Genomic DNA, 27,772 nt, shown 5'->3' with positions numbered 1-27,772 from the left:
GTGACAACAGAAACAGAGGTTGATGTAATGTGGGGCCATGACCAAGAGAATGCAGGCAGTTGGAAAGGGCAAGAAAACAGACTCTGCTTTAGAGATTCCAACCTATTTTAGACTTCCGACTTCCAGAACTGTAAGAGAATAAATTTTTAAGATACTGTAAGCCAGTAAGTTTGTGGCAATTCGGCTAGAACAGCAATAGGAAACTAACACAGGCTCCAAGAGACTAATTTATAACCACAAACTGTTCTCCTGACTCACTCACTCTCCCAGCACACCTAACCCTATTCTCACAATTGATTACCTTTCTCCTAGGCTTCATTTGTTTTCCTAGACACCAAGACATCACAGTTTTAAATTTTAACAGCTCTGTTCCCAGAATGTCAAGGTCCTAATCACTTATCCTTTCATCTACTCTGATACTGCAAATATTGCAAACAACCAACCTCTTGCTTTCTTCTTTCCTACACTGAAAATATGAAATGGCGTAGGAGAAAATTACTCGATGATATGTTTTGGTGCCACTACAAACTCATTATATTTAACCTCAGCAAGACCTTCAGTCCCTCTTTATTCTTTTACATGACCTTTATTAGTGCCTTCTTTTTATTCTCATAGCAGTAATTAGAAACCATCAATGCTTCTAAAGTCACCTGCTCCATGAGTACCCCACTCCTTAGTACATTATATTGACTTCTACTTTTGAGAGAAAATCGAAGTGTGGCATGAGCTGCCTCCAGCATGGCCTCTTGCTGCAGTCCCCCTTGCTTCCATTGTCCCTGCTTGTTCATCACTGTTGCCTCTGCCTAAAAGACCTTCCTTCCCTCTTCCCCTTGTTCTCTCTAACCTACATTAACCTAATAATAACTTTCTTACTTCTTTTTATTTTTCCAACCTAAAGTTAAATTTTCTATGAAGACTTTATTATCACCATCCAGTTCCCCAGTTGACCTCCCCTCTTTCGTGTTCCCATTTTATTGTACATACATCTATTGAAACTATCATACCACATGTGATAATGTTTAATTACATTCATCTAGTTATGTATCTCTCTCCTTTAACTAGACTGAGAATCCCTTGAGATGAATTAGTGTCTTATTTGTCTTGTTATCCCCAGGACTCTAGCACTATGCCTATAATGTTTTGAGAAACAGTAAGAAGGAGAGAAGGAGGGGCCTATTGAAATGGTAAGAGTTGTGGCCAGTCACCTTCCCCCACCATGTACATAAACCATCACCACCGCTAAACATTAGACTTGCCTGTCACCTTCTCTCCACGATTAGTCTGTTTGGAGACTGCAGTTCATCCCAGACCCTTAGGCAGAAGCTCACAGCAATCAAAATGACAAGCGCACTGGCATGTTCATCTGAGAGCCCTGCTTCATCAAATCCACTTCAGAATCAGGTAGACACTTTTGGCTACCTCGGTGCTTCAGACCATCTGGTCAGGTGGCATAGCGCCTACTTACAAGGTCAGTTTCTTATTGCCCAAAATAATCCAGATAATGCTGCAAAGTAAACTTTCTTTCTAAACTGTCATAGGGAAGTCTGCAGAATCATCACCAGTCCATGCCTTATCCATTTCTTTTAGTTCTCAGTTAGGTAGCAGGGATATTTCTCCAGAACATCGTTGTGATCTTCTAATTGCCCCTGAGGACAAAGGAATGGTCTGGGAGGACAAATACAGGTAGGACCCAATTCTCATGTACCTTTTCTGTGGGAAGGAGAGTAGCAATGAAGTGGGATCTCAGAAATGCTGGAAATAATGACCAGAATTTTGGTGTCTCAGGGATGTGTCCGGTCTGCTTCATAGACATTTTGACCCTAAATCAAACTTTTCACTTTAGAAATTATGCCCCACATCTAAATGTTGGGGTTTTTTTGCATTCAAAACAATCTTTACCCCGACAGTAGAAATGGAGATGAGAGTAGAAACCTAAAGATGCTTCTTGGTGACACAATTTTTGGTTGGAGTTTGCCTGAAGATTCCTCTAAGTATCTGGGGCCTAATGTTATAATGACAAAAGGCTGCTAACTGCATGGAGAATGCTGAAAATGGGCAACCACAAACAGCTCTATACAAATGAGGTACATCCTGTGCCAAAATAAAAAGGATAGCTACACTGAAGACAGAGCTCCTAGGAACCAAGATGGAGAAGGAAGCCAGCTTTACATGAAACTGGCACAAACAATGTTACTCGTGGTCAGATATTTAATCTTCCCATAGGTAATTTTGTCTGTGTAGATAACTGAAGGAAAATTTACTAAAATCAAAACGAATCAAACATAGAGCACATTCCAAAGCAAATATATTAGAGGATTGTCTGAAAATACATCTGTACCTCTGCCTTCTTTTCCTATATATTTGGAGAGGAAAGGGGAAGAGATGGAGAGGAATAGAAAGAAATTCTCACCCTTGAAGATTCAGTGGTTAAGTGGTTCCCCCTTAACCACTGCAATCCACAGTGATCTCTCTTTCCCCTGAATTCCTATAAGATTTTGCATTTTACTATATCTCCTGCTGGCTTGCATTATTAGATATCCACTCATGATCCAAGAACTCATCTCCCCAGTTAGTTGCAAGGCCCTTGAGGACAAGGACTGTTACACTGCCTATCACAGTGATTGAATATTGCAGACGCTCAAAATATTTGGTTGCTTAGGTAATGCCACCAGCAAATAATTCCAAATCACAAATATAATTTTGCCATACAGTATATGAAATTTAAGGAATAAATCTACCTTTGTGTTAACATTTTATGCCTTGTATTTTGCAGTTACTTAGAACAAGTTCAGAGAGCTGAATATTGGGGATGGCGTGGGGGTTGTTGAGAGAACCAGGATGAATATTAAAATGTGTCAGGCCAGTGAAAAAATGTCCACATGGGATTTTTTTAAAACTGGGTTATTGAGAATCTTTCCTAAAACGTAAAAGGTGTTTGCTGGCGTCGTTTAATAATTAGAGCTGGAAGTCTAAGTCTTTGAGGGTTCCTTACCACGTTGGGAATTTGGGCACACTTCGCGGCTACGCGGTCTGCACTCTCATGTTCGGAGGACAATTTGTGACAGTGCTGTCACGGCGGCTCCTCAACACCAGGCGGCGCCGGGCAGCGCACCGCCTCTGGACGCGCGGCCGCTCTTCCAGCAAGCTTTGCTTCCGCCGACCGAACCCCGGAAGTGGTAGTCGGCGGCTGCCGGCCGGCCGGCAACCCCGATAGAATCTAGGCTGCGGTGCGCAGTCGCTCGCCCGGGCCGTCCCAGCCCGGCGGAGAGCTTCTCCGAGGCCGGCAGAGGAGACACCGTTGAGCCCAGGGCACGCCCGGCCGTGTGTAACGCTGTCTCGTCCGGCCCCGTCCTCGGCGTCTGTAAGTGTTCGGGGAGGGGGACCCTAAGGTTCAGCACCGCCCTCCTGAAGCTGCGAAGTGGCTCTCGGATCCCGGCATTATGAAGGCCTCGGAATTTTCCTCGAGAGCAGCATGTCTACCGGAAGGGGCCGGAGCGAGCGCGAGAAGCAGAGCTACCGCTATCGCTTTGCGGTGCCTGTAAGACATCGAGGGCCCAGAGCCGCGGCCGAGACCCCAGGTAGCACCCCATATTTTCTTGTATCCGGGACGTAATTTTGCCCCATTCTCCAACTCCGAAGTAAAATAGAAAGAGGGCGGTCGCCTGGGGCAGCCCCTTGGTTCTTTTAGCCATGAAAGCAGAGGTAGTGTCCTCGTTACAGGAGACCCCAGCTATGTCCACCTGTGGCTTCAGTAACCTGCTGAGTAGCCGAAAGCTGATGGCTGTGGGGCTTCTGTTGGGCTGGCTCCTGTTCATCCACTTTCTAGTCAATGTGTGGCTTCTCTGCCTTCTGTCTGCATTACTGGTAGTGCTGGGAGGATGGCTGGGCCCAAACGCCATTGTGGGGGCTTCAGGTCGACTGCACCTGGAACGCTTCATCCCAATGGTCATCTGCCCTCCAAACCCCGAGGCAGAGAGGCAACTGGAACAGGAGATCAACCGCACCATCCAAATGATTATTCGGGACTTTGTGTCATCCTGGTACCGCTCAGTGAGCCAGGAGCCAGCCTTTGAGGAAGAAATGGAGGTTGCCATGAGAGGGTTGGCCCACGAGCTGCGGAGGAGGATGGGCATGGTGGACAGTCATGCTCTTGCCCAAAGGGTTCTGACTCTCTGTGGCTGTCACCTGCAGAACTATATTCAGGCAAAGGCCACAGCGAGGAAGCAGAGTGGTACAGTAGAGCCCTCCCAACTCTGGGAGGCTTACTGCCGGGCTGCGGCCCCACATCCTGCTGTACAAAGCACCAGTGCTGAGGTCACCTATACACGGGGCATTGTGAATTTGTTGCTTCAAGGACTAGTGCCAAAGCCCCACTTGGAGACCCGGACAGGACGCCATGTAGTGGTGGAACTCATCACTTGCAATGTGATCTTACCACTGATCCACAAGCTGTCAGATCCTGACTGGATCCACCTTGTACTGGTGGGCATCTTCTCCAAGGCCCGAAATAATCCAGCAGGAGTGGTTAAACCACTCTGCCCAGCCAGTGCCTTGGAACAGCCCTCAGTGCCCACATCTCTGCCACTGATCATTGAGGTACAGAGTCTGCCAGAAGTGAGAGCCCCTTCTCCAGCAGCAGCCCCAGTGCTCCTAAATTGTAATGAGCCAGAGGGACCTTCACGCCCCTCCCCAGAAGTTGAAGAAAGCCATGAAGCTATAGAGGGAGATTTAGGTGCAGTGCCAGAAGAAAGAAAAGCAGGAAACAACTCATCTCATTTCCTACAGCCAGATATCCGAGGCCCTCTGTTCTTATGTGAAGACACAGAGCTGGAGTCTCCATTGTCTGAACTGGGCAAAGAAACCATCATGCTCATGGCCCCAGGCAACTTCCTCTCTGACAGGATCCAGGATGCCCTGTGTTCCATAGAGGGTTCCCAGTCTCTGGAATGTAAGGATGGTGAGGGATCTGAAGGGACTGAGGAAGTTCCAGGAACACAAACAGAGACAGGCCTGCTGGTCTCCGTGCTGAATACCTGCCCAGAGATCCAGATTGACACAGCAGACAAGGAGGTAGAGCAAGGAGATGTCACATCTTATACAACTTTTCTAGAGAGTCCAGTAAAGACCTGCCCACCACGACCGTCATGCTTACAGAAGGATCTTACCAATAGTGTCAACTCCCTAGATTCTAGTCTGCTTTCCTCTTCTCCATCCGGTCCTCTCAGCTCAGCCACCTTCAGCTTTGAGCCCCTGAGCAGTCCAGATGGCCCAGTTGTCATCCAGAACCTGCGGATCACTGGCACCATTACAGCTCGAGAGCACAGTGGCACTGGATTCCACCCATATACTCTCTACACGGTGAAGGTAATGGGATTAGAACTGGTCACCCACTCTGAGTTTAGAATGGATTTGGAAAACAAAATTAGTGAAGCTAGTTTTCTAAGGGAAAGAAGCTACTCTTAGTTTGCGATGAGTGTTAGAAGCTCATTTGTAAAGCAGAGTAGGCTTGTATGCAGTACTCAAACAATCCTAGAATCTCGGGGTTGTTAGGATACTGAGGGTCATACTTTTCAGTTGTTCCCAAAGTATAGAGCTTTGTCCAGAAATTCTCTTTCCAAACTTCTTCCCTGTTAATTTTTTTCAAAATACTATCTTATCAAAAAATAGTATAATTTTTACTTTGTTTTAGGAAGGAAAGTTATCTACCTGTATATAACACAGAAGACAGCAAGTTGCTCTTTCCTAGAGATGTTTAAGCACAGAAATGGGAACTACTTTGTAGAAATGGTATAAAAGGGGTTCATGTATCAGATGGTTACTTCGGTTAGAGCAGCAGTTCCCTAAAATAGGATTTAGGATAGGCTGCCTTCAAATCTCCTGAAAAGTTGTATTTTTAAAAAATCTTGGGACCCAGTTTTGGAAACTCATTTAGAATCCATCAGAGACCATCAGGATCTATATATTTAAAAAGCAAACCAAGTGATTTTGAGGTGCAGCCAGGTTTGGAAATGTATCACTACTGAATTGTGGTCCTCAGGGAATAGAATCTTCCACAGAAAGCATTATAACTCCAAGTTTGAGAGCCCTACCCAGAATTCTACCTGTGTCTCTTACCTAGGCCTTTAACTGGTATTAGGGACTACTTTGCTCATGTCAGATTATAATGAATACTTCTTTTTCTCTCTGACTCTAGAAAACTTTAAAACACCAGCCTCAAGTCCCACCTACTAGGAGATTGTTTCTTCTATCACTTGCCCACAATATAATACCTCAACCAAACAACAGTAACTGGTACCTAATGAAAACAAGTACATATATAGTTTTTCTACAGCATTTCTTTGTATTTTAACTACTCAGTCAAAAAGTCTTCCCCTGTACTAAGCTATAGCTTTCATGTTGTTTGTGTTGTTGGCTCTGGGGAAGCATATAGTACAGGTTGTCTGTCCTACATACTGGCCCTGCAAGCATATGAAGACAGCAAACTTTGACCCCTTACAAAATCTCTAATCTTCACATAACTTCTAATCATATAGGTGCTGTGTACTCAGGAAAAAAAAATTCAGTTTAACTCCAAGAATAATAATCTTTCCCCAGCAAAATAAGAACGAATATCCCTTTAATGCAGTCCAGGCAAACAAATTATTTTTGTTCATCAGCTATTTAGAATCATTCGTTCTTTCCTCAACTAATATAAATAATGACACGTTGAATATTATGGCAAAATGTTTAGCTCTTATAACTCCATTTTCATCAGTGTTTTACCTTATGTTTTATGCCTTATCTTTGGGATTTGAAAAATAGTTATGTAGCCATTTTTATAAGTGAAAATAAAGCGTTTGCAGGAGGGAGCTTTGAGATGGAAGGAGTGGAGAGCAGTAAAACTCATTTTTCACTTTCTGGGCCATGTATTTTGAGAAATGCATCTGATTCCTTAATTCAGCCAGCCTTGGAATTTGAGTTGTTCCTTACAACTTAGGGCAGCAATCAGATCTAGTAGGTCTGGGAACAGAATAAAAACATCTCCCTTCCTTTACCCCTACTCTCCTCTTACTGTGTGGCCATTGAGTTGATGCAGTAAACAAATCTGTTCATTCAACAGTATGAGACAGCCCTTGACAGTGAGAGCAACAGCAGCCTGCAGCAATTGGCCTACCACACTGTGAATCGCCGCTACCGTGAGTTCCTGAATCTGCAGACTCGTCTGGAAGAGAAATCAGATCTACGAAAGTTCATCAAAAGTTAGGAGTTTCCCCGACCTTGGACTGTCTGCTTGCTTTTTACATCTAGCCACCCTGATCTCAGAGGCTGGTGGCCTATTTGTGGGGAAGGATGGAGGAAGAGAGTACAGTATCAAGGGTCCCTTGTGCTCCCCCTACCCCAGTTTGCATACAGGTGTTTTGGGTTTTAGTGCTGGACAGCAATGTTCACATTCTTTCTGTACTCTTTTGCTGAATGCTTTGTTCTGGGGTCCCAGTTAGTTTGAGCTTAAGAAAGAAGATCACATTTCCACCTTTGTGAGGTAGCATAAGGAGTTAAATTAACTTTTCAGATTCATAGATTGATTGCTCTTAAATGTTAAAATACTATCCAGAATTCCTTGCCAACTTTTCTTTAACAACCAGGCTTTTTAGTGTGTGCTATATGGCACAGGGACAATAGGAACATGTAATAAAATATAACTCTAAAAATCAGCTAGGAAACAACTACTTTGTTTTTTGAAAAAAAAAGAGGGGAGCTGATGGTCACCCAAATAAACAATTTAATAAGTTTAGGCATAAATTGTGGATTTCAGTTATACATTTTCTTTCTTAGTAATAATAATATTGAACCAAGCTTGAAAATATATGCCAGGTTGTCTTCTAGCACTTTACACATATTAGCTCATTTAATTCTCATAATAGCTTGTGAGATAAATACTATCAGTATCCCTATTTTACAGAAAAGAAACAAAGTCAAAGATTAAGCAACTTGACGACAGTTGTTACATAGGAGGAATTTGAGACGAAATTTAAACTTGAGCAATTGGACTTCATGGTCCTAGTTTGTAATCATTCTAATGTATAGCCTCTTACATCTTAATATTAACATTAACCATGAAAGTAAGTTGTTTGTATTAGATCCCTGGAGTATGTTTGGAACTCCTGAAATTAAAAAATCCTAGGGACAGATATTCAACAGTTTTTTTGTTTGTTTTACATATATGATATGGAATAGCTCTCGATGAATGTTAAGTGAATGAACCTTTTGTTTTTAAAGATGTGAAGGGTCCTAAAAAGCTCTTTCCAGATCTTCCATTTGGAAACATGGATAGTGACAGAGTAGAAGCCCGTAAGAGCCTCCTGGAATCATTCCTAAAGGTCAGCACCCTTCTGATTTGGCTTTGCTCACATTGTAGCTACCAAACATCCAAGCCAAGGTGGGGCTGGAATTTCTCTCTGAAGTCTTTCTTGTGTCTTTTGCAGCAACTCTGTGCCATTCCTGAGATTGCTAACAGTGAGGAAATGCAGGAGTTCCTTGCTCTGAACACAGATGCTCGTATTGCCTTTGTCAAGAAACCGTTCATGGTCTCCAGAATAGACAAGGTACCAGCAGGGCCACTGTGCTCAGCCTTATTTTCTCATCATAGTGGAGGCAGTGCTTGAAAAATAAGGGAAGTAGGGGTGGCAGGAGGCAGCACAGAGGAGTCAGTAGAACACGGACTAGAATTTACAAGTCTTGTTCTCAGATACTGGTTGGATTATCAACTTGCTCAATTACAGTGAGCAACTATGAGGATACAATACCCCTGACACTATAAGTGTGCACATATCTCCTGGGGATATCATGACATAGTTATTCTAGTGGAGGGATGTAAGGATAGATCTATACCTCCATAGACAGGTAGGGGCAGAAAAGTCTCTTTTGGAGGTGAAGGTCATTCTCAGTATTGACCACTCAGGAGAAAGAGCCCTAAGCTTAGATAGGACACTAAGTTGGACTCAGATCAATACAGTAATTTTCTGTTGGCAAACAGTGTGGGGAGACTTGTACCTTCAAGAGAGTATCTCAGGACCTTTGGAGATGGTGGGAAGACATTTGTGTAACACATTGCAGCCTACAATTTATAGTCCCCGGAGCAGATGTCTTAGGTGTATGTTTATCAAAAGATGGCATATGTTTTAAAAGGTTAGAAAATACTGACTCTTTTGCAGAAGAGGGGCCTCCCTCTTCTCAACTAGACTTAAGGAGATAAAATGATAGTGGAATTTCATGTGGTAGGAGTTAGGAGACATTCACTGCTATGAAGAAAGAACTGCAAACTGGCAAGGAATGAACAAGGTAAAATTCCCAGTTTTATGCAGATGTGTTCATTCATTGATTCTTTCAGCATCTACTTACTATTTGTCTGTTTAAAGCCACATACTGTGCCAGTTTCTCATGATACAGCAGTGAACAATTGAGATAAGTACCCTCCCCACAGACTACAATGTCATGAGCCTAGAGAGCAAGTTATATTTTCTAAGATACATTATACACATTCATGCCACCTTCTGTGTCCTTTCCCTGGTTTGGTATGCCCTAGTCTTTACTCTTACGCTCTCGTTCTGGCCTTATCTCAGCTAGTCATTAGCCTGGTATCTGACTATGCTAATGGATAAGGCTCCATTAGACATAGCTATCTACCCGTCCTGATTGCATAAAGCACTGTGAGAAAACTACTTATTCGGTGGTTTCTTTCTGACTCCTGCAGATGGTGGTGAGTGCTATCGTGGACACCTTGAAGACAGCATTTCCTCGCTCTGAACCCCAGAGCCCCACAGAGGAGCTGAGTGAAGCTGAGACAGAAAGCAAGCCCCAGACAGAAGGCAAGAAGGCTAGCAAGTGAGAAGCCCTTCAGTTGCCCGGGGACCCTTTCCCACTTTTCAGGTTGATCCCCAGTTCTCAGCCAAAGCCCATGTCCAACTCTCAAGCCCTAGAAGAAAGGAGACAGGTCAGACATACCAGTTTTTATGAAAAGCCAGACCTCAGACTCTTCAGTGCTTAACTAAAAGAAGCCTGAGATCCTGCATAAGCAGCCCTGCTGAATGTTTGTCTTGCCATGGGAACCCAGGTCCCAAATGACCAGGGATTTTTGGCTAGAAGGAGAACTCTAGAATATGTATATTCTCCTTTTCTGTTTTTCTGGAAAATTGAGATGTTTCTCTCCTATTAAAATTAAGTCTTATAACTGATCTCTATTTGCCATCATTTCTGGAAATTTGGCTTAGAGGTCACATATACTAGCAATAAATGGGAAAGAGCCAGAATAGACACCTGCAGGGTACATTTTTGTATCTGGTTATTACTGCTCCTCTCCTGCACTAGAGGCCCAGATGTTCTGTGGCAGTACTCAAAGCCACCATGTGGAATGGCACCATACTTACCCTTACTAGAAATTTCATATCTGTATCTGGGCCATTATAGAAAGAGGGAGAATGTGGGGAGAGAGGGACAGTCTTTGTATCTGTGTATCTGTGTTTGTGTTTATTTGGCTGACCGACCGTCTGTGTTATGTTCATTAACTAGCAATAACAGACCTACCATTCTTAGCCTTTACAGAGGGTGTCTGTCTGTCAGTCTGTCTGACTGTCTTTGTCTCTACGTTTGTGTTTCACAGGTTAGCAATAACACAATTTTAGCCTTTTTTTTACTGAGCCCATACTTTGAAGGGTAACCATGGGCCTATACTTATAAGAACCCTATTCCTTGAAACCCTGAGATTAGCACTTGTGGTCTCTTCCCTAGTTTTATTTGGAACACAAGAGGAATAAGTGGATATAGAAAAAGGGTAGTGAGAACAACAATAAAAAATTAGTCTAAACACTTGTCTATTTAATCTTCAGCACATTTGTAATGCATGTGTAGCATGTGCTAGCTACTCTTCTAGCCTGTGGGAATACAACCATGACAGACGGATCCCTATTTTATATTAGCAAAAGCCCTTTCACAAATGCAATGTAAACATAGCTTATGCAAGAGTTGCACTATATATTAAGAATTGCCAGAATATATATCGTCTGGGGGATTTCAGGACCAGGTCTCTTCTGGCAGCTCTGACCACAGTAAACTCCCAGAATACGTTCTTGTTTTGAGATATGAATACTTGTCAGCCCTTTATATTGGGATCAAGATCATGAATTACATTCTCTTTCTACTCTTTGTTACTGTACCAGGTCTAGACTGAGGTTCTCATCTAGTAAAATTGCTCCAGCACTGAATATGACTGAAGCACATGAGAAAATTCTCTATTGTCTTCAGGAAGGCAATGTGGTAAGTTCCTAGAGAACTCCTAGATTTAATAGCTGGGATGTTGATCCTACAGTTAAAGGCACTTGAGACATTTTCTTCAGTCAGAAAAGGTTTAGGTGCTTTGCTAAAGGACTTACTAACAATGTGGATCTCTCATTTTTATTCCAAAAGTATTTCCTCTGAGTGGTTTGGGATCCTTACCCATTCTGAATTGGTAGTTTGGCTTCTCAAAGGTCATGGTATGCAATAATGGATGATAGCATGAGAAAGAAAACCAGTCTCTGGAAGAGAACAGATAACACAGAAGTGTTCACAGCAGGTGAAAATACAAAGGTGTTGTTTTACTTGCAATTTCAGTAAAAAAATAAAAACTTTCTTAAGCTGGTCACAGAGTCATTCGGGTTCTAGACTCATGATACTTTGCAAGGAAAATCTTAAGCGCTTAGGTTGCTCCCCTACTTTCTGCATTCTTTATGTAATATGCAGCTAACTTTTTTCAGGAGTCAGAGATCTTATCCATGTCTGGGATGGAATCTTTTATTGAAAAACAGACAAAATTACTGGAAATGCAGCCAGCAGAAGTCCCAGAAAAAGATCCTGAACATATCCGCAAAGGATGTGTAGATGGCTCCTTGTCAGATACAGCTGTGCCCGCCCCAGACCTAAGCAACAGTGATCCAGGTAAGTGACAAGATCTCTGCTCCCACAGAAAAGGGAGCCAGGGTATAGTCCACTTGAGACTCATGATAGTTGGGATTCATCACTTTAATTTCAATTCAGCTAAGCAGGCCATGTGTTAAACACCAGTGTTTGAGGTTCTGTGCTGAGTGCTGGGATGCAAAAAGGAATATGACACAGTCCTCAGAGGTGAGTCAAAGCAGAACAGGGCACAGAAATGGAGTTCAAATCCAGCAAGATAAGATTCATGCTTATAATATCTTATTGAAGTTTTTTTTGCATGCTTTAGCATATCTTCAAACAATTCCCTTGATCTATTTCCTATATGCCTGTAGTTCCACTTTCCCTTCTCATTCCTTTTGTTGGCTCCATTATTAGCCTTCTAGAGCTTTACTTTTGGTTCTCTGTTATTACTCCACACACTTCCTCTGGGTGGTCTCATTCGTACTCTTGGCTTCAACTCTAACACATGTGCTCTGCTACCTAATGTTAGATATTGTATTTCCAACTGCCTACTAGAAATCTCCATAGGGTAACTGAAATACAGCATGTGTTAAATGAAATTCCTCTTTTTCCCTGGATCTGTTCCTTCTGTTTTACTTATTGTCATGGCAAATGACACCACCTAGTCATCTAACGTAGAGCAGGAAGAGAGAAGGGGTGATGACACTGCTGTCTCCCTACAAGCATTTGAGGCAGGGCAGATTTGTTTCCCAGAGAATGCAAAGAAAAAATTGGGAACCCTGGATATTAGTATGTTTGCAGAACCAGAATTTATAAGAGAAATTTTCAGTTCCACTAAGACAGAGGCTTCTGCTGAAAATAAAAATCACAAAATCTTGAGTTCAGATGGAAAATAAAAAGGCTGATTTCATTATTATTTCTCAGGTGCCCATGAATAGTCAGTCACCTGACCTTTGCTCTGTAGACCTCAGCTTAACTATGTGAAAAATGGAGTTCAGAACCCTATCTTTTTATATATATCTCATTTGTTAAGTAAATAAAGTGTTTTGACACCAAAAGCATCAGAAAGCTGTTAAGGAATTATAAATAAGAGGGAATGGATAAAACAGTATAATTCTAGGCCAAATCAAGCCTGTAAATTTTGAACATCATATCTCTAAGGGAATAGTTTATGCCCGAGACTTTCCTCTGGCCCTAAGAGACTCAAAATGCTCATTGATAGAAAATTTCCCATTTTCTTAAAGAGGACTTGATGCTTTGTACTGTTATTTTTTATTGTTATGACTGATTGTCACCACATGGTGGCAGCTCTCTGTAAATGCTAATCCTGAGAAAATACAACTGGGGAGGGAGGTAAGACTTAGGATGACGCTATTTCCCAAAGAACTGAATATCCCATCTTTGAGCAGATTACTGGAAAGCAAACATATCAGTTCCATTAAACTTTGAAACAGGGCGCAGAAAAAAAAGAAACTATATGTTGGATGGAATTAAAAAAGAAAGGTTTCATTTTTAGCAGATTCATTCAAATCTGAAGTCAACCATGTTCTAAAGAACCCTTAAGAGAGGAGGGCTTGGGCAAGCTAATCAGGAGATGAATACCCATTGGTCCTAGACTAACCAAATTATTATTGTCGATTAATTATAATACTAATCACAACAGTAGCACCAGATAGCTAAGATTCATTCTGGAACATTATGTATTCCTGGGAAAGTCTTCCAGGAACCAAATCAGAGGTGACATGGGACGTCCTGAACAGGGTAAGAAAACAGATGCTTCCATCCATAAAACACATCTGTTCAGGAGACTTCAGCTTAGCATGGGTGTGAGCTCATTTGTGACCATTCCAGTTTTTGAAACAAGAAGGAAATCAGTAATTGTCATGGCATTTTACCAAAGGTGTAGTGCTTTTCCTAGAACCACATGTTATCTCAAAATCAAACTGAAGCTTCCTGGATCCCAACCCAACAGTCTTGTGTAATGGAGATGCTTTCAAAGCACTTTTTAAATAGGAGAATGAATCTCAAATTTTTTCCTGAATCTGCTGCCCACAACATTTCCATGATGCTTTGTAGAGGCAAGTGGAATATAAGTACAGAACAGACTGGGCCTTGCCAGTTCCAGTCAGTCACCAGTTGTGAGCATTTACCTGGAACAAAATATATTCAGTTCCCTGGAGGAAATACAAAAGCAGCAGAAGCTAGGTAGGCAAAATAATTACATGCAAGAATCTTTTACAAACATAAAAAGTATTTGCTAAGTGACTAAGGAACAGAAGCAAAAGAATTGTAAAGGAAAACAAAGTGTATCATAGGACTTACTAAATATGAAATAAACCTCTCTTGACTTGATTTAAGAACTTAAGGATTACAAAAATACAAGATTAGATAAAGGCAGAGAAGACCCAGTGCATTGAAATATGTTCCTCAAGTGTGGGTCTCTTCTGAGTTACTGTTGATGCTTTTTCGTTCCCTAGAAACAGAGACAGAGTTAGCTGACACAGCCCTGGATCTACTCCTCTTGCTGCTAATGGAACAGTGGCAATGGCTATGTACAGAAAACATACAGAAAGTTCTTCATCTTGTCTTTGGGACCCTAATTCAGAGGTAAGACTGGTGAGTTCTTCACAGTAGAGTCTTAAATTGGACAGGGGTTGCCTGTGGGTGCTGAATTCTTCACTAGAAAGGGAAAGAGTAGAATGCAAGAACCCTGTGGCCATAAGGGAAGGTAGAGTCTCTGTTATAGGAGTACAACGCTGAAGACTACCTGGAGAGTATTAGAAAGCTTTGATTAGTAACCTTGTTGTCTAAAGTTTTAATGGGTCTGCTTCTGTAGGACTTCTGGCATAATGAGTGAGTTACACACACTTCCTGTGATCTTAAAGTACTTCAGCTGAACTCTTCCTACACCGGGATCAATTCTCCACCCAGTTATACCCCCAAGCCCTGTACTTTTCACCTTGTTTCAATGGACAGTTCTCTTAAGTGACAAAATATAGTCACTGTGACAATAAAAATAAGAAAAACAAGGAGACAACAGGTGCTCTCAAAGATTATTTTCTCCAAAGAGCTGCAAATATTCACAACTGAAGAAGTACTTACTAACAGAGGGTGGTAAGAAATAGAACGGTACTTAGATTTAAAACTTGGATTTTATAATTCAGATTTTGTGATCCCAACACCACTTGAATCTCCTAAAAGATTTGTACACAGATGGAGTTTTTAGCTGCTGATTTCCTAACCATGAAACTGATGCAAGCTTTGCTAAACTGAAGAAAGACAGAGAGTATCTCTAAACCAGATAGACCTATATAGTGCTTGAGCTTTGGCCACACTTGTTTTGATTTCAGTCTCTTGAGACGTCCTAGTAATCACAGAGTAAGAAGCCAAATCCAGACCTTTTCTGTTAGCCTATGGTTCATGCTAATAGGCTCTCCAAAAATAAAAGCTTCTTTTAAAAAAAGAATGTGTATCTATTCTACAACTTGTAGAAAATCCATTAACAACAAGCAGTTAAATCTTCCACACTCAAAGTTACATAGAACGAGGGAAGCTTAATAAGCTTTAATCATAAAAAAGCTAAGTGGAAGAAGAGGGTGCACGTTTATATTTGCTGAGCATGTATCATATGCCGGCACATGACCTCTGTCTACGTGTATTTTCTTACAGCAACTAAGTGAGGTAGGTAGCCCCATTTTACAGAATAAGAAAATAGTGCTCGGCAGGGTCAACTAACCTGCCCAAGATCATAGTTAATGACCCACCTGGAATTTAAAGCTGGCTGTGTACAACTCCAAAGTCAATGTGCTTTTTCCTGAGTATTACAGCCTAGAGACTGGTCTCTGAGTGAAACCCATATGTAAAATGCTGACTAGTCTCTGCCTTTAGGCACGATCTGGTCCTGGCCTTATTTCCAGTTCTCTGCCATGCAAACAATCCATTGTTGCCCGAGTGTTCTGTGGTCTGTCTTCAAACCTTTGCTCATCCTCTTGTCTCTGCCTGAATGGACTTCGCTACTCATTCTACTTCCTCCCACATGTCCCAGACTTTCCTTCTTCTTGTCTGCTTGGCCTGCTGCTAAATATCTTTCAGAAATTGAATGTTAAATGTCACTTATTCTGTGAAATTGTATATTTTCTTCCACTTTCCCCCGGAACTAAGGAGCCTTCTTCTCTACTCTCATCGTTTTGGTGATAATACATATCACAGTGTAATAAAAAGATAATCTACTTTGCCTAAGCTAGTGGTCCTCAACCAGGGAGTATTTTTCCCCCGGGGATATCTGGCAATATATGAAGACATTTTTGGTTGTCACAGCTGGGAAGAAAGGCAGGAAGTTATTTCATCTAATGAGTCCAGGGTTGCAGCTAAACATCCTGCATTACACAGAGCAGCACCTTCTCCACCCCAAACAACAGTAAATTATCCTACCCAAAACATCAGTAATGCAGAGGTTGAGAAACCTTGCTCTAGACTATCAGTTCCGTATTCCTAGAACTGGCGTTATATCTCTAGCAACTTACACAGGGCTTGGCACAAAGAAGATGTTCATTAAATATTGGACAAAAGAATAAACATTTCTCAATACCTTTATACTTAAAAGTAGAATCTCCTTACGTTTTATTCAGTCACTTGTGTTTCTAATTAAGGCTTCATTTCTCTTCTCCCTCTATTAGGCTTCTTTTTGCTGATCTTCCAAGTGCTTTCAACAAATGGGAAGATTCTAAAACTAGTATGTACAGTTGATTACCCCTTCTCTCTTGAAGTAATGTACATGATCAATTGGTTTTAGAACACAATAAATTATTCAGTTGGAACAGAAATATATAGATGAGTCTGGAGAAATTCAAAAAGATTGAGATTCACATATAACAAAGGAAGGAAGAAGTTTACTTGAAGTTTAAATAACTCAAAATACGAAAGGACTTGGGCCAGTACCAGATAAAATAGAAATATATTTTGGGAATTATAGGAAAATCATTGAGGTATTTTTTTTTTGTAGCTAGGGTTCTTGAAGATCTAAAACGGGAAACTTAAATACAAGAGAATTGTGAGAATTCCAGTGCACCAGGTTGCATTACCTCAGTGGGCAATGATTATACATTCTCTAGTGATAGAAAAAAAACAAAAATAGAGTGGTTGGGATGTAAAGAAGTAAACGTATTAAACATATGCATTCTAATCTAAGCTATTTCTTGATTTGACTGGTAGAAATTTGTCCAGGATGTTTTGTAGCATTCATCCCACTTTACATTAAAATGCTCCTATCTCTTTGTCCTACAGAGGAATTATTTTGTTCTTATTCCTTTATTTATTGGAAAAATATTAAGAGCTGATCAGTCGTGAACAAAAAGGCACATTCCCTACTCTTCACATATTTTACAGATTAGTGGGAGTGAGAACTGAGGGCCTTATCCATGATCACAAAGCTAATGCATAGTGGAGCCAGAAATCAAACCAGTTATTCCAGAGCCCAAGTTCTTATTCACTACAATATACTTCTACTCTGCTGTATGTAATCTCCTTGAGCTTTGGTTTCCTCATCTGGAAAACAGGAATAATAATGGTATCTATCTCCTTATGTGCATAGAATACATCCAGTAAATGTTAAGTCTTGATATATGCTCTTAAGAAAAAGGAAAGAAGGATAAAAAGTATTTTCTCTTTCTGATTTCTCCAGTTAGTGGCCTCCAACTTTGTTCTACTGTTTATGCCTACAAGATGCCCCCCACCCCATGCCAGTCTCTTGTAGGTACTACTATCCTTATTGTGCCTGTCCCTCTGAGTTATACAGAATATACTTGGCTCTCTTCTCAAATTTCTTGTGCTGCCTTCACAATGTTCTTGAAGCTTCCTTAAGATGGTAGTCAAGAAGTGATGAACACCTGGAGAAAAAATCCCAGTTCTCCTTCCAGAGACTCGAAGGATCTGATGCCTGTGGCCCATGGTCTCATACCAGCAAGTTCCCATGTATGTGGTACACATGCAAAAGATAGAGCTTATTTCAGGATTCAGTGTGTAGACTGAATCTTATCAGCTTCAGGATATTTATCATCCAGCAAACATTTTTTGAGAGTTTACTTTATGCAGACACTGCCGAATACTACAAGTATATTATATCATTTAATCCCATCAAAAGCCCTGTAAAAGAAATACTAAGATCCACATTTAAAAGATGAGGAAACTAAGGCTTACAAAGAATTGTGGTTATTTAATCAATATCGCAGAGCTAAAAAGTATACCATATGCAGAATTTAAACCCAGGGTTGTCTCATTTTTAGCTGTAATGACTATCTCACGAATAGACTTTTGCCTTGTGATTTGAGGGGATAAAAGCCAATCCAAAAATCTGACTCAGTAATTACATTCCCCAAGAGATTACATTCATTTTGTACAATTTAAACTGCATTTCCACGTATGTACCCTCACAACACAAAGGGCACTGCGCTATCCTGAAGTCAGTCTGTTTCTTGTCTCCGACAGCTTGCATTATTTTATTTTTAAAAAGAAGTTCATGCACTGTTACATTCTTTGGCTTTATTTGCTTTAGTAAGCAAAGAAGCTGGAATTTGATATCTCCCCAAAGCTGTAGCACTGCCCCCACTACCATTACTACTCTCGCAAGAGGTGTGGCATGGGCCCAGCCAGTTCAGTGTTGACCTCTCTGAGACTATCCCCATCCTGTGACTGCTGCCCAAGAGGCAATATGTTTGTTCTCTCTCTGAAACCACAAGTATCTGAGCCATATCTTTTTGCAGAGTCCTTGGGTTCTCTTTCTTTGAGCTCTGCACTTTATAGGGGATTGTTGCCACTTCTCTGGTTATTTTGAACATATTGCAGTTAGCAGGGATGGTACACCCATCTAGATTTGGATGTAGCTCTTCTTTAAAATGTTATCATTTTCTAACCTCCAGCATTATCATCTCCAAGAAGATAAAGTAATTTCTTCTGTTTCTAGTTTCGTTTACTCTTCTTGCTTCTTTAACAGACCTATATAGATAACTGCCTTGGATGCCAGGGACTTCTGCCAAATCATAAGCATTCTTTCTCTCTCCCTCCCTCCCTCCTTCCCTCTTCTCTTCCTCTTCTCCTCTCCTCTCTCCCTTCCTCCGTCAAGGAAGAAAAAAAAAGAGTAATTCAACTTCATAGCCCCTCCTTCAAAGCCAAGGTTGGAAGAGTTCTGATTTGAGCAGGCTTCATAAATCTCCCTTGATTGTTAATGGTGTGGAGAAAGTGGAGGAGGGGAGCTGAAGAGAATTTAGATACCCAAAAAAGGCATTGTTAAGTCAAAGGGGAGGCTTGCACTCATGCAAGCTTGACCTCCGCTTCTGTGCTGGGAACATCCAGTTATGTAAGAAGGAGCACTCCTTATTTGGAATTAGAGACAAAGGGAGGGGAAGAGGAGTGGGGTAGGAGTCTAAGCCAAGGGGTGAATTCAGCTTGTGCAGACTGCTCATGACTGAAAACAGAAGAAACTTGACAGTATCCCTGCATGCATCATAATCAGGTTCAGGAAGTTGGACAAGTATGCAGACATAGACTAGGTTGGAGGGAAAGAGGGGAGATGTATTGTGCTCCAATGATGGTAGAAGGTTTGGGGCAAGAAGATCCAGCCAAGGTAAGGGATGAGATTATTATGGAGTTGTGATGTATAGTGAAAGAATGACAAGAAGCTGGACCAGTTCCCAGTTCCCTGCCTGGATGCCCAGAGCAATACCATGATAAAAATATGAGCCTGGCTAGCAGTAGAGTACTTGAATGCCGTGTCCTGTGGCCCTGCCTTCCCTGAGATGGCATCAGACTCTGTCAAAAGGGCAGCAGACACATTCCTGGCATCTGTGTCAGGATTTCTTAGTTAGAGTGAGGTGGAAGAGAGAGAGTGTGTGTTGTGTGGTGGAGTGGAGGGCACATGGGAATGGAATAGCTTGGCAAAAAGAGGGAAAAATGATTTTGTGATCTATGGGCAAAGGCGGGTAGAAAAGTATGTCAAGTCAGGAAGTATATAGAGAGGAAGAAAAAAAGAAAAAATGTGTCAGGTGTAAGGAATCCAACAAGCAGTGGACCCAAGAGAATATTAAATGGTAAGCTCTGATCCTTATGCCAGGCCATGGAATCATTTACTTACAAAAGAGATCTCTCTACAAACCATCTCCCAGGAAAGGTCAGGAGAAAATTTGTGGACAGAGATTATGGGACCATTAGCGAGTACTGTGGGAGCATTCATCTTCTCTAAGGACAATTATAAGTAGATAACCACAATCTCTTTTGCCTAAACTATTCTCTTAGATTACTTTAGAATATTAGATGTTTTCTGAGTGGAGTTCATTCAGGAGATTTTTCTCTCTGGGCGTGTCTATGTTGCAGGTAGATAAAGGATCTTTCTGTTATTGGTTATATCTTAAGGGAAACTCCAGGTTTGCCACCAAAAGAGTACAAGCAATTGAAACAGGACAGGAACTGACATTTATTAAATACTAGCTATACCACATAAGCAGCTGTGTACTTTTTGTACTAATGTGCATTGCATTTCTATGAGAGACATATGTTTCCACATTTTACAGGTGAGGAAAATGATATTCAGATTAAATAGCTATCCTGAAATCATACCCAAGGTTCCACTTAAGTCATCCTGGCTTCAAAATCCGTACACTTTCTACTACTCCATACTGCTTCCCCACTGTGCAAGCTTTCTCACAAAGCCGCTAGAAAGTCCTTGTGCTTTATTCCCATCTAATCCCTCTTGCTTTCCACCTAACTGGCTTCAGGGACACATACATGTGATGGTAGCATATAAATTCATTTCCACCTGCGTATTCTGATTTTATTCTTACAGTACTCCGGGATCAGAGGTTGTATAGTCTTGCTTGGGTATCTCTGTACTACATCCTATTCCCATTCTGAAAAAGATTATCAGAGTTAAAATTCAGAGTCTTTCCCTTTGCTGCATAAACTTTTTCTTTCAATTCAGCTCTAGTGCTGTGTGGTATCTTACATCTGATCTCTTTCTATCCACAGCTTCTGTAGAAAATTGTGTAGTTTTGCTAAAATCCCATATAGAAAATTATCTCAAACTAAGTCTTCAGATTTTCCTGTCATTTATTCCCGGCCCCCTAATTATTGACTCAGGCTATTTTTATAGGTACTGAAAGTAATTTTTTACAGTGATGGCTTTGTTCAGGTTGTATTGTGATTCCTTGGTGAAAAGAATGCTGCTTGTCCCATGCCTCTCCCACTAGACCTTGGCAAAGGGAAGCTCTTGACTTCTATAGACTGGGCCAACAGTCTCTCCTACTATATGAGCAGCCTCTCTATCACATTTCTTAGGTGTCATTTATTTTATACCCATATTAGGATAAACACAGCATGCCTTTTTTATTGTGTGACGACAGTTTCTACCTGAATACATCTTTAAGGTTGTAACAGGTGATGTTAGCTGACTGGCTGTGTGCCTCTGCATGTGTTTTGTACTTCTGCGTGTGATACATGTTCTTAAATTCTCATATACTCAAACAAAGATACAGAATTGGTCATTGTAAGAGTTAAGAAAAAAGCAATATCGTGAGTTATTTAAACCTCAGAACCTTTTTTGCAAGTCAAGTTTTTGGTATCTCTTGCCCATCTGTATCTAGGAACCCAGGACAGTTACACATCTTGAGGGCAGGGACTATATCTTATTCACCACTGAATGGTAAGCACCCAGATGTACACATGGAAGGCACTTAAATTTATGTTGAAGAAATGAACATCACATGCTATTCTAATGAAACCTGCTAATCACTAGTGAGAATCTCAGGGATTCTTAACAGTTCTTGGAGATAAGAAACTCAAATGTAAACTGAATATATCTTACGTCCCTCCCCCACAGCTCTATTGGGGCAACCCCAATTTCCAGAGCCATGTTTGGGCCTGAGCAAAGAGGTTTTGCCTTTGGGCTCTTCAGGCTGTCTTCCATTCTAGCGGCACTCTCCTTTCCCAAGGAACACAGGGCCCTCTTCCATCATGGGCCTTTAAGCATGTCCTCTCTGGAAGCATCTCCTGCTGTTGTGCCTTCTTAATTTCTTTCCTTCCAGATAGGAAAATAAGAATATGGGCTTTGAAGTTAGACAGATCTGAGTTCAAATCCTGCTTGAGGCTACTATCTGTGTAACTTAGGACAAGTCACTTAGCTTCTCTTTGCCTTGAATTACTCTCTAAATGTTCCTAGCTCATGAAGTTGGTTGGAGGATAAGGCATAATAAATAAAACTCTCTTGATGTATGCCTGGCACTTGGTAGCATTCAATATATGTGAATTCTTCATCTTTACAAGCTCCATGTTCCATTTCCTTGGAGACTCTTTATTTGCTGGGGCAGTAACATCTGATGTAGAGTAGACAACATGTTTACATTTTAATGGATTTTTAGAGAGATCTTTATAGTGAGCTTGCTTTGTAATCTGTTAATAGCAAAGACTCTGTGAGACAGCCTTCTGTATCCTTCAAATCAGGGTCTCCTTCATATTATCTATGTACTCCATCCTATCTTACATGCTTAAAATCTCCCCCAGTCACATCTAGAGCAGAAACTCAGAGTTTCTTTAGAACCAGAGAATTATCCTGCCCCTTAATCCAGGTACTCCCGACTCTCTTCCTTTGTTTTCTAGGAAACTAACTTTATTTAGTTCTTGTTATAGTGGCCTCTTTACAAATAATTTTTGTAAAGTGTAAGATTTGATGCCTGTGTGTACTTATTAAGTACCTGCTATGTGCTAGCTCTTCAGACCTAATGTGGTACTATTTCTACTTTAAGGTCCTTTCAGCCTAAGAGAGGAGATAACCAATAGAATCAGTGAGCAATATTGAACAATATAAAGTAAAATGACACAGAATAGATCATAAATACAGTAAAAAAAAAAAAAAATTGGGTTCTTGGGGTAAATATTAGATAGGCTTTATTTGAGGAAATAAGTGTTTAAAGCTAGACTTTATAGGTATTGTTTAGACTGGTTTAGGGTAAAAATATTCCAGGCACTGAAATATTTTTAAAGAGAAGGATGGAGCTTTATTTCTACTTTTAAATAAAAAGTAACCTTTTAATATGTTTTGAATATTTTCAGCCAGCCCCTTTCTGAGTGTGTGTGCACTTAACACACAAGACAGAGAAAGGCCCACCAGGCTGTTGCTACTTGGGGGAATTAAGACAGGAATTCTCCCTCTGGGCACCAGGAGGCGCTGCAGGTTAAATGATACTTGGAGGGAGCCCTGTTTATTTTGCAATTATAGACCTTTGCCTTGGAGGTGCTAGCAATCAAAACTTTTCGCTACCATGCTCCATGATTCAGAGGCTACTTATCTATCCTCTCCTCGGTGCCACTGACTTCTAGAAAAGCCCAGTTTCTTTCATCTTTCATCCTTCTCCCCTCTTTTCTGATCACTCTTCAACATAAACTTGCTTCTCAGAGCAGGGTGTACTGCCAGAAGTTACCCCTTTGAGTGCATTCCATCCCTCAAGGACTCAGTGCTGATACTGATTCACTCAGAACAGTTCTGCCTTAGGAACCCAGAGTGAATCAGAGAGTCTGCAGTGATGAAACCAGCTGGACATCTGAAGATGAAAAATGTTGTCAGTACTCTCTGTAAACTGGTTGGTCCTATACTCAAGGCCCTTTTGGATACCACAGTCTTAGATTATTGTCTCACGGAGGCAGAGGTGGTCAGTGCTAGATTGCACTGCTGTTGGGAATCTTATCAACCTGTTACACAATCAAGGGCATTTCCTATTTCTCTTTGCCGTGGATGGAGGTCATTTAGCTTTTTCCTATTAACTTGGTTTTGGAGCTGCAGCCACCTGTTAATGCATCAGTTTTGGTCTTTACCTCTGTCTTTAGACATATATTTCACCAGGTGCCTGTGGAGGAATAGACCTGTTTGGTACTGGAGCAGCGGGGGGGAGTAAAGGTGAATTGGCAGGAAGTATACTTTAATCTAGCACCAATATAATTATGGCATCAGAAGTTTTCTTGGGGGGAATTTAGCCCTCAATAAATATACAATCTACGTTAACATGTCAGATTAGTTAACATAATATGCTAACTGTGTAAATGCAGCTTTAGGATGTCATTGAAAGAACATCCAGCCTAAGAAAAAGTCTTACAAGAATTTATTTGAGCCAAACTGATGACAGTTGCCAGAAAGAAAAATCTCAACGGATTGAGAAAATGTGCCAGAGAATGGCAGTTTTGCATCTTATTTTTACATTAGAATCAAAGGAGGAAGTGACATAAGGAGGGTTACATGAAAGTCATTGGTGGTAGTTTAGGGAGGCGAAAGCAAAGCAGGGAAATCTCTGGGATTGGATAAAAAGGCAAAATAGGGAAACATACTTCTCTTACAGTGGTAGGTACAGGATAGTTAACATTTACAGCACATAGAGATGGTATGCAGAGAACAAGATAACAGCATGATCTGTGGTCTCATGCCTTCAAGGAGTCTGGAAAAGAAAATTACTCTGACATTTCAAAGGTCTGTTATCTTAGATGCACAAAGACAATAGACAATTTAAAAGGTAAAGATTGCCCTTTGTCAAGGAAGCTACAGTAGGATGTGACTACCCATCATGATCTGCTTTTAGTTAGGAATTTTTATGTTCAGACCGACTTGTGTGGTTCCTTTGGTCTCTGGGTTCATAAGGGCTGCCACATGGGCCTCCCCTGAGCTTGTCAGGTTTAGTATGTGACCCCTTTTTCACCCACAAGGATGAGCCCCTCGACCACTGCCTCTTCTCCCCGCCTTGTTTTCTAACCACAGCATAATTTGAAAGTCTACCATGACTTATTTAAATACAGTCCCTAATTCTTCTCTTCCAAATCATGGTTGAACGTACTCTAAATCTGTGATCAGTATTATTTGTAGGAGTTGGGGGCCTGGCCAGTCCAGTAGAGCACATACTTATCACCTGTCCCTTCTCCAATCTTCCCTCCTCTCCTGTATTGGTAGCTTTTGCCCAGAGCAGAACCTGAAGAGCCCCCTGTGAGGTAAGGTCACCAGGAAAAACAGAGGGTCTAGTTGTCGAGAGTTATTAAACTCTCTCTCCTTTATGTCTTGCTTGTCTTCCCAGTGCTCCAGCTTTAAGCAGTTCTCTCCCTCTCCCTGCCCTTTCCCCTCCACCAGACTTGATATTCCTTTAAATGGGTGGCCATTTTAATTAGCCTTCTCCTTCTCCACCTGCTTCTCTGCCCTAGGCACTGAGAAAAGGGTCAGAATATCTACCTGGTGACGGAGAATGAGCCAGGCCATAGAATGGGCCAGACTTGCTGTTTACAGGGAAGCAAAGAAAGAAAGAAGGATTCATTTTGGATCCTGCAGTCCCTACTAGTGAAAGTTTCATTGATTAGTGTATAAAGATCTAGTTTTAAGAAAGATTTCAAAAACAGTCTTCAAATCACCCATAACCCCATGGAGTCTGTCCCTCTGCAGTCTTTTTAAAATACCATTTAGATCCTTGGATCTGGTAGGATTTTTAAAGAGGATCCAAAGGAATCTTTCTCTGACACATGCATAAACACACAAGCACTCTGAAAACTGCCTTCATTTTTCTCATTTGATCTTGGTTACTTGTGAAGAAGACAAGGCGAGAATTAGTCCATTTCATTAAGAAGGAAGCCAGAACTCAGAGTTCATTCAGCGTTTAAGTGGTTAAGCCAAGCTCAAACCTGTTTGTGTCTTTTCAGTGTTAAGTTTCACTCAGTACAATATACTGTCTGTGCAAAGCCTCTTCTGGCTGCGGAGTCTTTTCCTCACACAGGTGTGAATCTGTTTTATGCTCTATATTGAGGTGAAAACTGTCGCGACTTCTTCCTGACAGAGGAATCTCTTAGGCTTGGAGCAAAGGAATTGGCTGTTCCAGAGACTCTGAGGGATTCATTGGTCGTGAGAAAGATGTCCTGCTGCTGCTTTTACTTAGATCATACGAATAGCAGGCAGTCATCCAAAAAGTATGACTTTGGTTTTGCCCAGCTTTAAAGTCTATTAGCCCTGATTTTTCAGAGCTAGATTATGGTGCATTGATAGCAACATAGTATGGGGCTGAGGAAAATTGATTTGAAGGTCTTCAGAGGTATACTATATTTGTGTAATAAACTTTCAAATTGGAATCCTAACGGTGTCACAATAATCTAGAACAGATTTCGAGAGATCTCCCTTTGCAGTCAGTCTCATTTGTCCCATGAACACAGAACCCCCAGTGCCTCCCTCTCATTCTGTATTTGCTGGAAAGGTAGCCTGACCTTTGCTTTTCGTCGTTTTTTGCCATTCGGCTACCTCTTTTTCTTATTACTAGTCTTTTAAGTAATGTCTTTGGATCAATTTGATGCTACTCTATCCATCAGGGGCACTTCCCAAAATACAAGTATGACTCACAGTCTTCATAACCCCTTCGCTTTTGTTTGACTTTTAGTCTCTTTTATCTTCTGGGCCTGTTTGCCAGGAAAACTTAACAAAAACATAGGCTGCTGGCAGCTGTCTTTCTTTTCTAGAATTTATAGAGTGTGCCAGACATGAAGCATGGCTGACCCACACCCTTGCCTTCTACCTTTTTTTCCCTTCCAGGGGGATGTGTAATCAGGTGTGAATTGTATAGATTATTCATGATGAATGCTTAATTCTAGTTTAACTGACTTATTACCCAGCGTACTTCTTACAACATCTACCCTACAGCTGGTGTATTGGCACACAGTTTAATTTTAACATTAGCCTAAACAAAAAATTATTAGGAAAATAAATCTGGCAGATGTTTACATAAATACATATAAAATGCCAAATACAAAGGATTTCTAGATTGTCCACTATTTCTTTTAATCTATTATTGTCCTCCTCAAGTACAAAGAATTACGAGCTTGCTATTCTGCTGCTGCTTTAAGTATTCTGATGTTCACCTTTTGCAAAGCTTATTTTGAGCTGTGTTTGTCCCACATATGGCATTAATTCACTTAGTAACTAATATTTATTGATTACCTACTCTGTGCCAGACACTATGTTAAGTGATCAAAATACCAAAAGAGACCCCAAATTACTACCCTAGGAAGTTTAATATTCTGTTGGAAGTTACCTTATAAATAAGGACTTATAGTATGAATTAAGACTTTAAAAAGAACTCTATATGTGATTCAGAGAAGGGACTAAGTAATCAATTATGAGAGGCCCGGGGAGTGCTTACAGAATACATGATATCTGAGATAGGATTTAAAGGATGAAGGAAAGTTGAGAGCAGACATTGGAAAATAGAGCATTAAAGGAAGAGTATGGTATATTTGTGGTACTCAAAGAAGAATTCAAGTATAATTAGGACTATAAGGTATGCAGCAAAATGGGCCAAAGATTACACTGAAGAGGTTAATAGGCACCAACTCATCCAGAGCCGTATGAGTCACTCAAAAAACATAGTTTGTTCCTCCTTGGGTGGGAAACCATTTACAAACAAACAAATGATGGCATGATCAGTTTTAGAACTTAGAAAAAGCATTTAAATATTGCTGATTCTCTGAAAACATTTAAGAAAACATTTCAAGTCAAGGAGAAGGAGAAATCAAGAATGACTCAGTTTTCTACCTTGTGGATTAAAAAGCATAACTAATAGGACGATATATCTTTCTAAACAGTATATCTGATTTGTGATTAAAAGTCTTGTTATTAAATCAATAGATTATTATCTACTTTTATATAAAAATAAATGACACATGAGGAAGCATGGACTATATCTAATAATTTTGAGCTTCTTGAGAAAAAACTTAAGGACCTGGGGACTCAGATTGTATTTTCATCTTTTCTTCTATCTATAAGTTTTGTCTTGGGAAGAAAAAGGAAAATATAGAATGAACAGTTAACTGT

At 40.8% G+C, this 27,772-nt stretch overlaps 1 protein-coding gene across 2 annotated transcripts in view; it reads left to right on the top strand.

Annotated features, from left to right (window-relative positions):
• The first annotated feature begins 3,169 nt into the window (after positions 1-3,169).
• Positions 3,170-27,772, top strand: part of SNX19 (sorting nexin 19) — a 37,346-nt gene continuing 12,743 nt past the window's right edge. The window contains exons 1-9 of one of the 2 annotated variants that reach the window (XM_011376218.2): positions 3,170-5,364; positions 7,100-7,238; positions 8,257-8,357; positions 8,463-8,582; positions 9,731-9,861; positions 11,193-11,289; positions 11,769-11,949; positions 14,388-14,517; positions 16,587-17,190. In XM_011376218.2, coding sequence (XP_011374520.1) covers positions 3,691-5,364; positions 7,100-7,238; positions 8,257-8,357; positions 8,463-8,582; positions 9,731-9,861; positions 11,193-11,289; positions 11,769-11,949; positions 14,388-14,517; positions 16,587-16,656 — 2,643 coding nt within the window. In that variant the 5' untranslated portion in view covers positions 3,170-3,690 and the 3' untranslated portion in view covers positions 16,657-17,190. Of the gene's footprint in view, positions 5,365-7,099; positions 7,239-8,256; positions 8,358-8,462; positions 8,583-9,730; positions 9,862-11,192; positions 11,290-11,768; positions 11,950-14,387; positions 14,518-16,586; positions 17,191-27,772 lie in introns of those variants that run through there. The other variant, XM_011376217.2, reaches the window with a different exon arrangement.

The sequence above is a fragment of the Pteropus vampyrus genome, unplaced genomic scaffold (assembly GCF_000151845.1).
Source record: "Pteropus vampyrus isolate Shadow unplaced genomic scaffold, Pvam_2.0 Scaffold288, whole genome shotgun sequence".
In the NCBI taxonomy this organism is placed as follows: Eukaryota; Metazoa; Chordata; class Mammalia; order Chiroptera; family Pteropodidae; genus Pteropus; species Pteropus vampyrus.
This window is presented reverse-complemented; position numbering and strand designations above follow the sequence as displayed.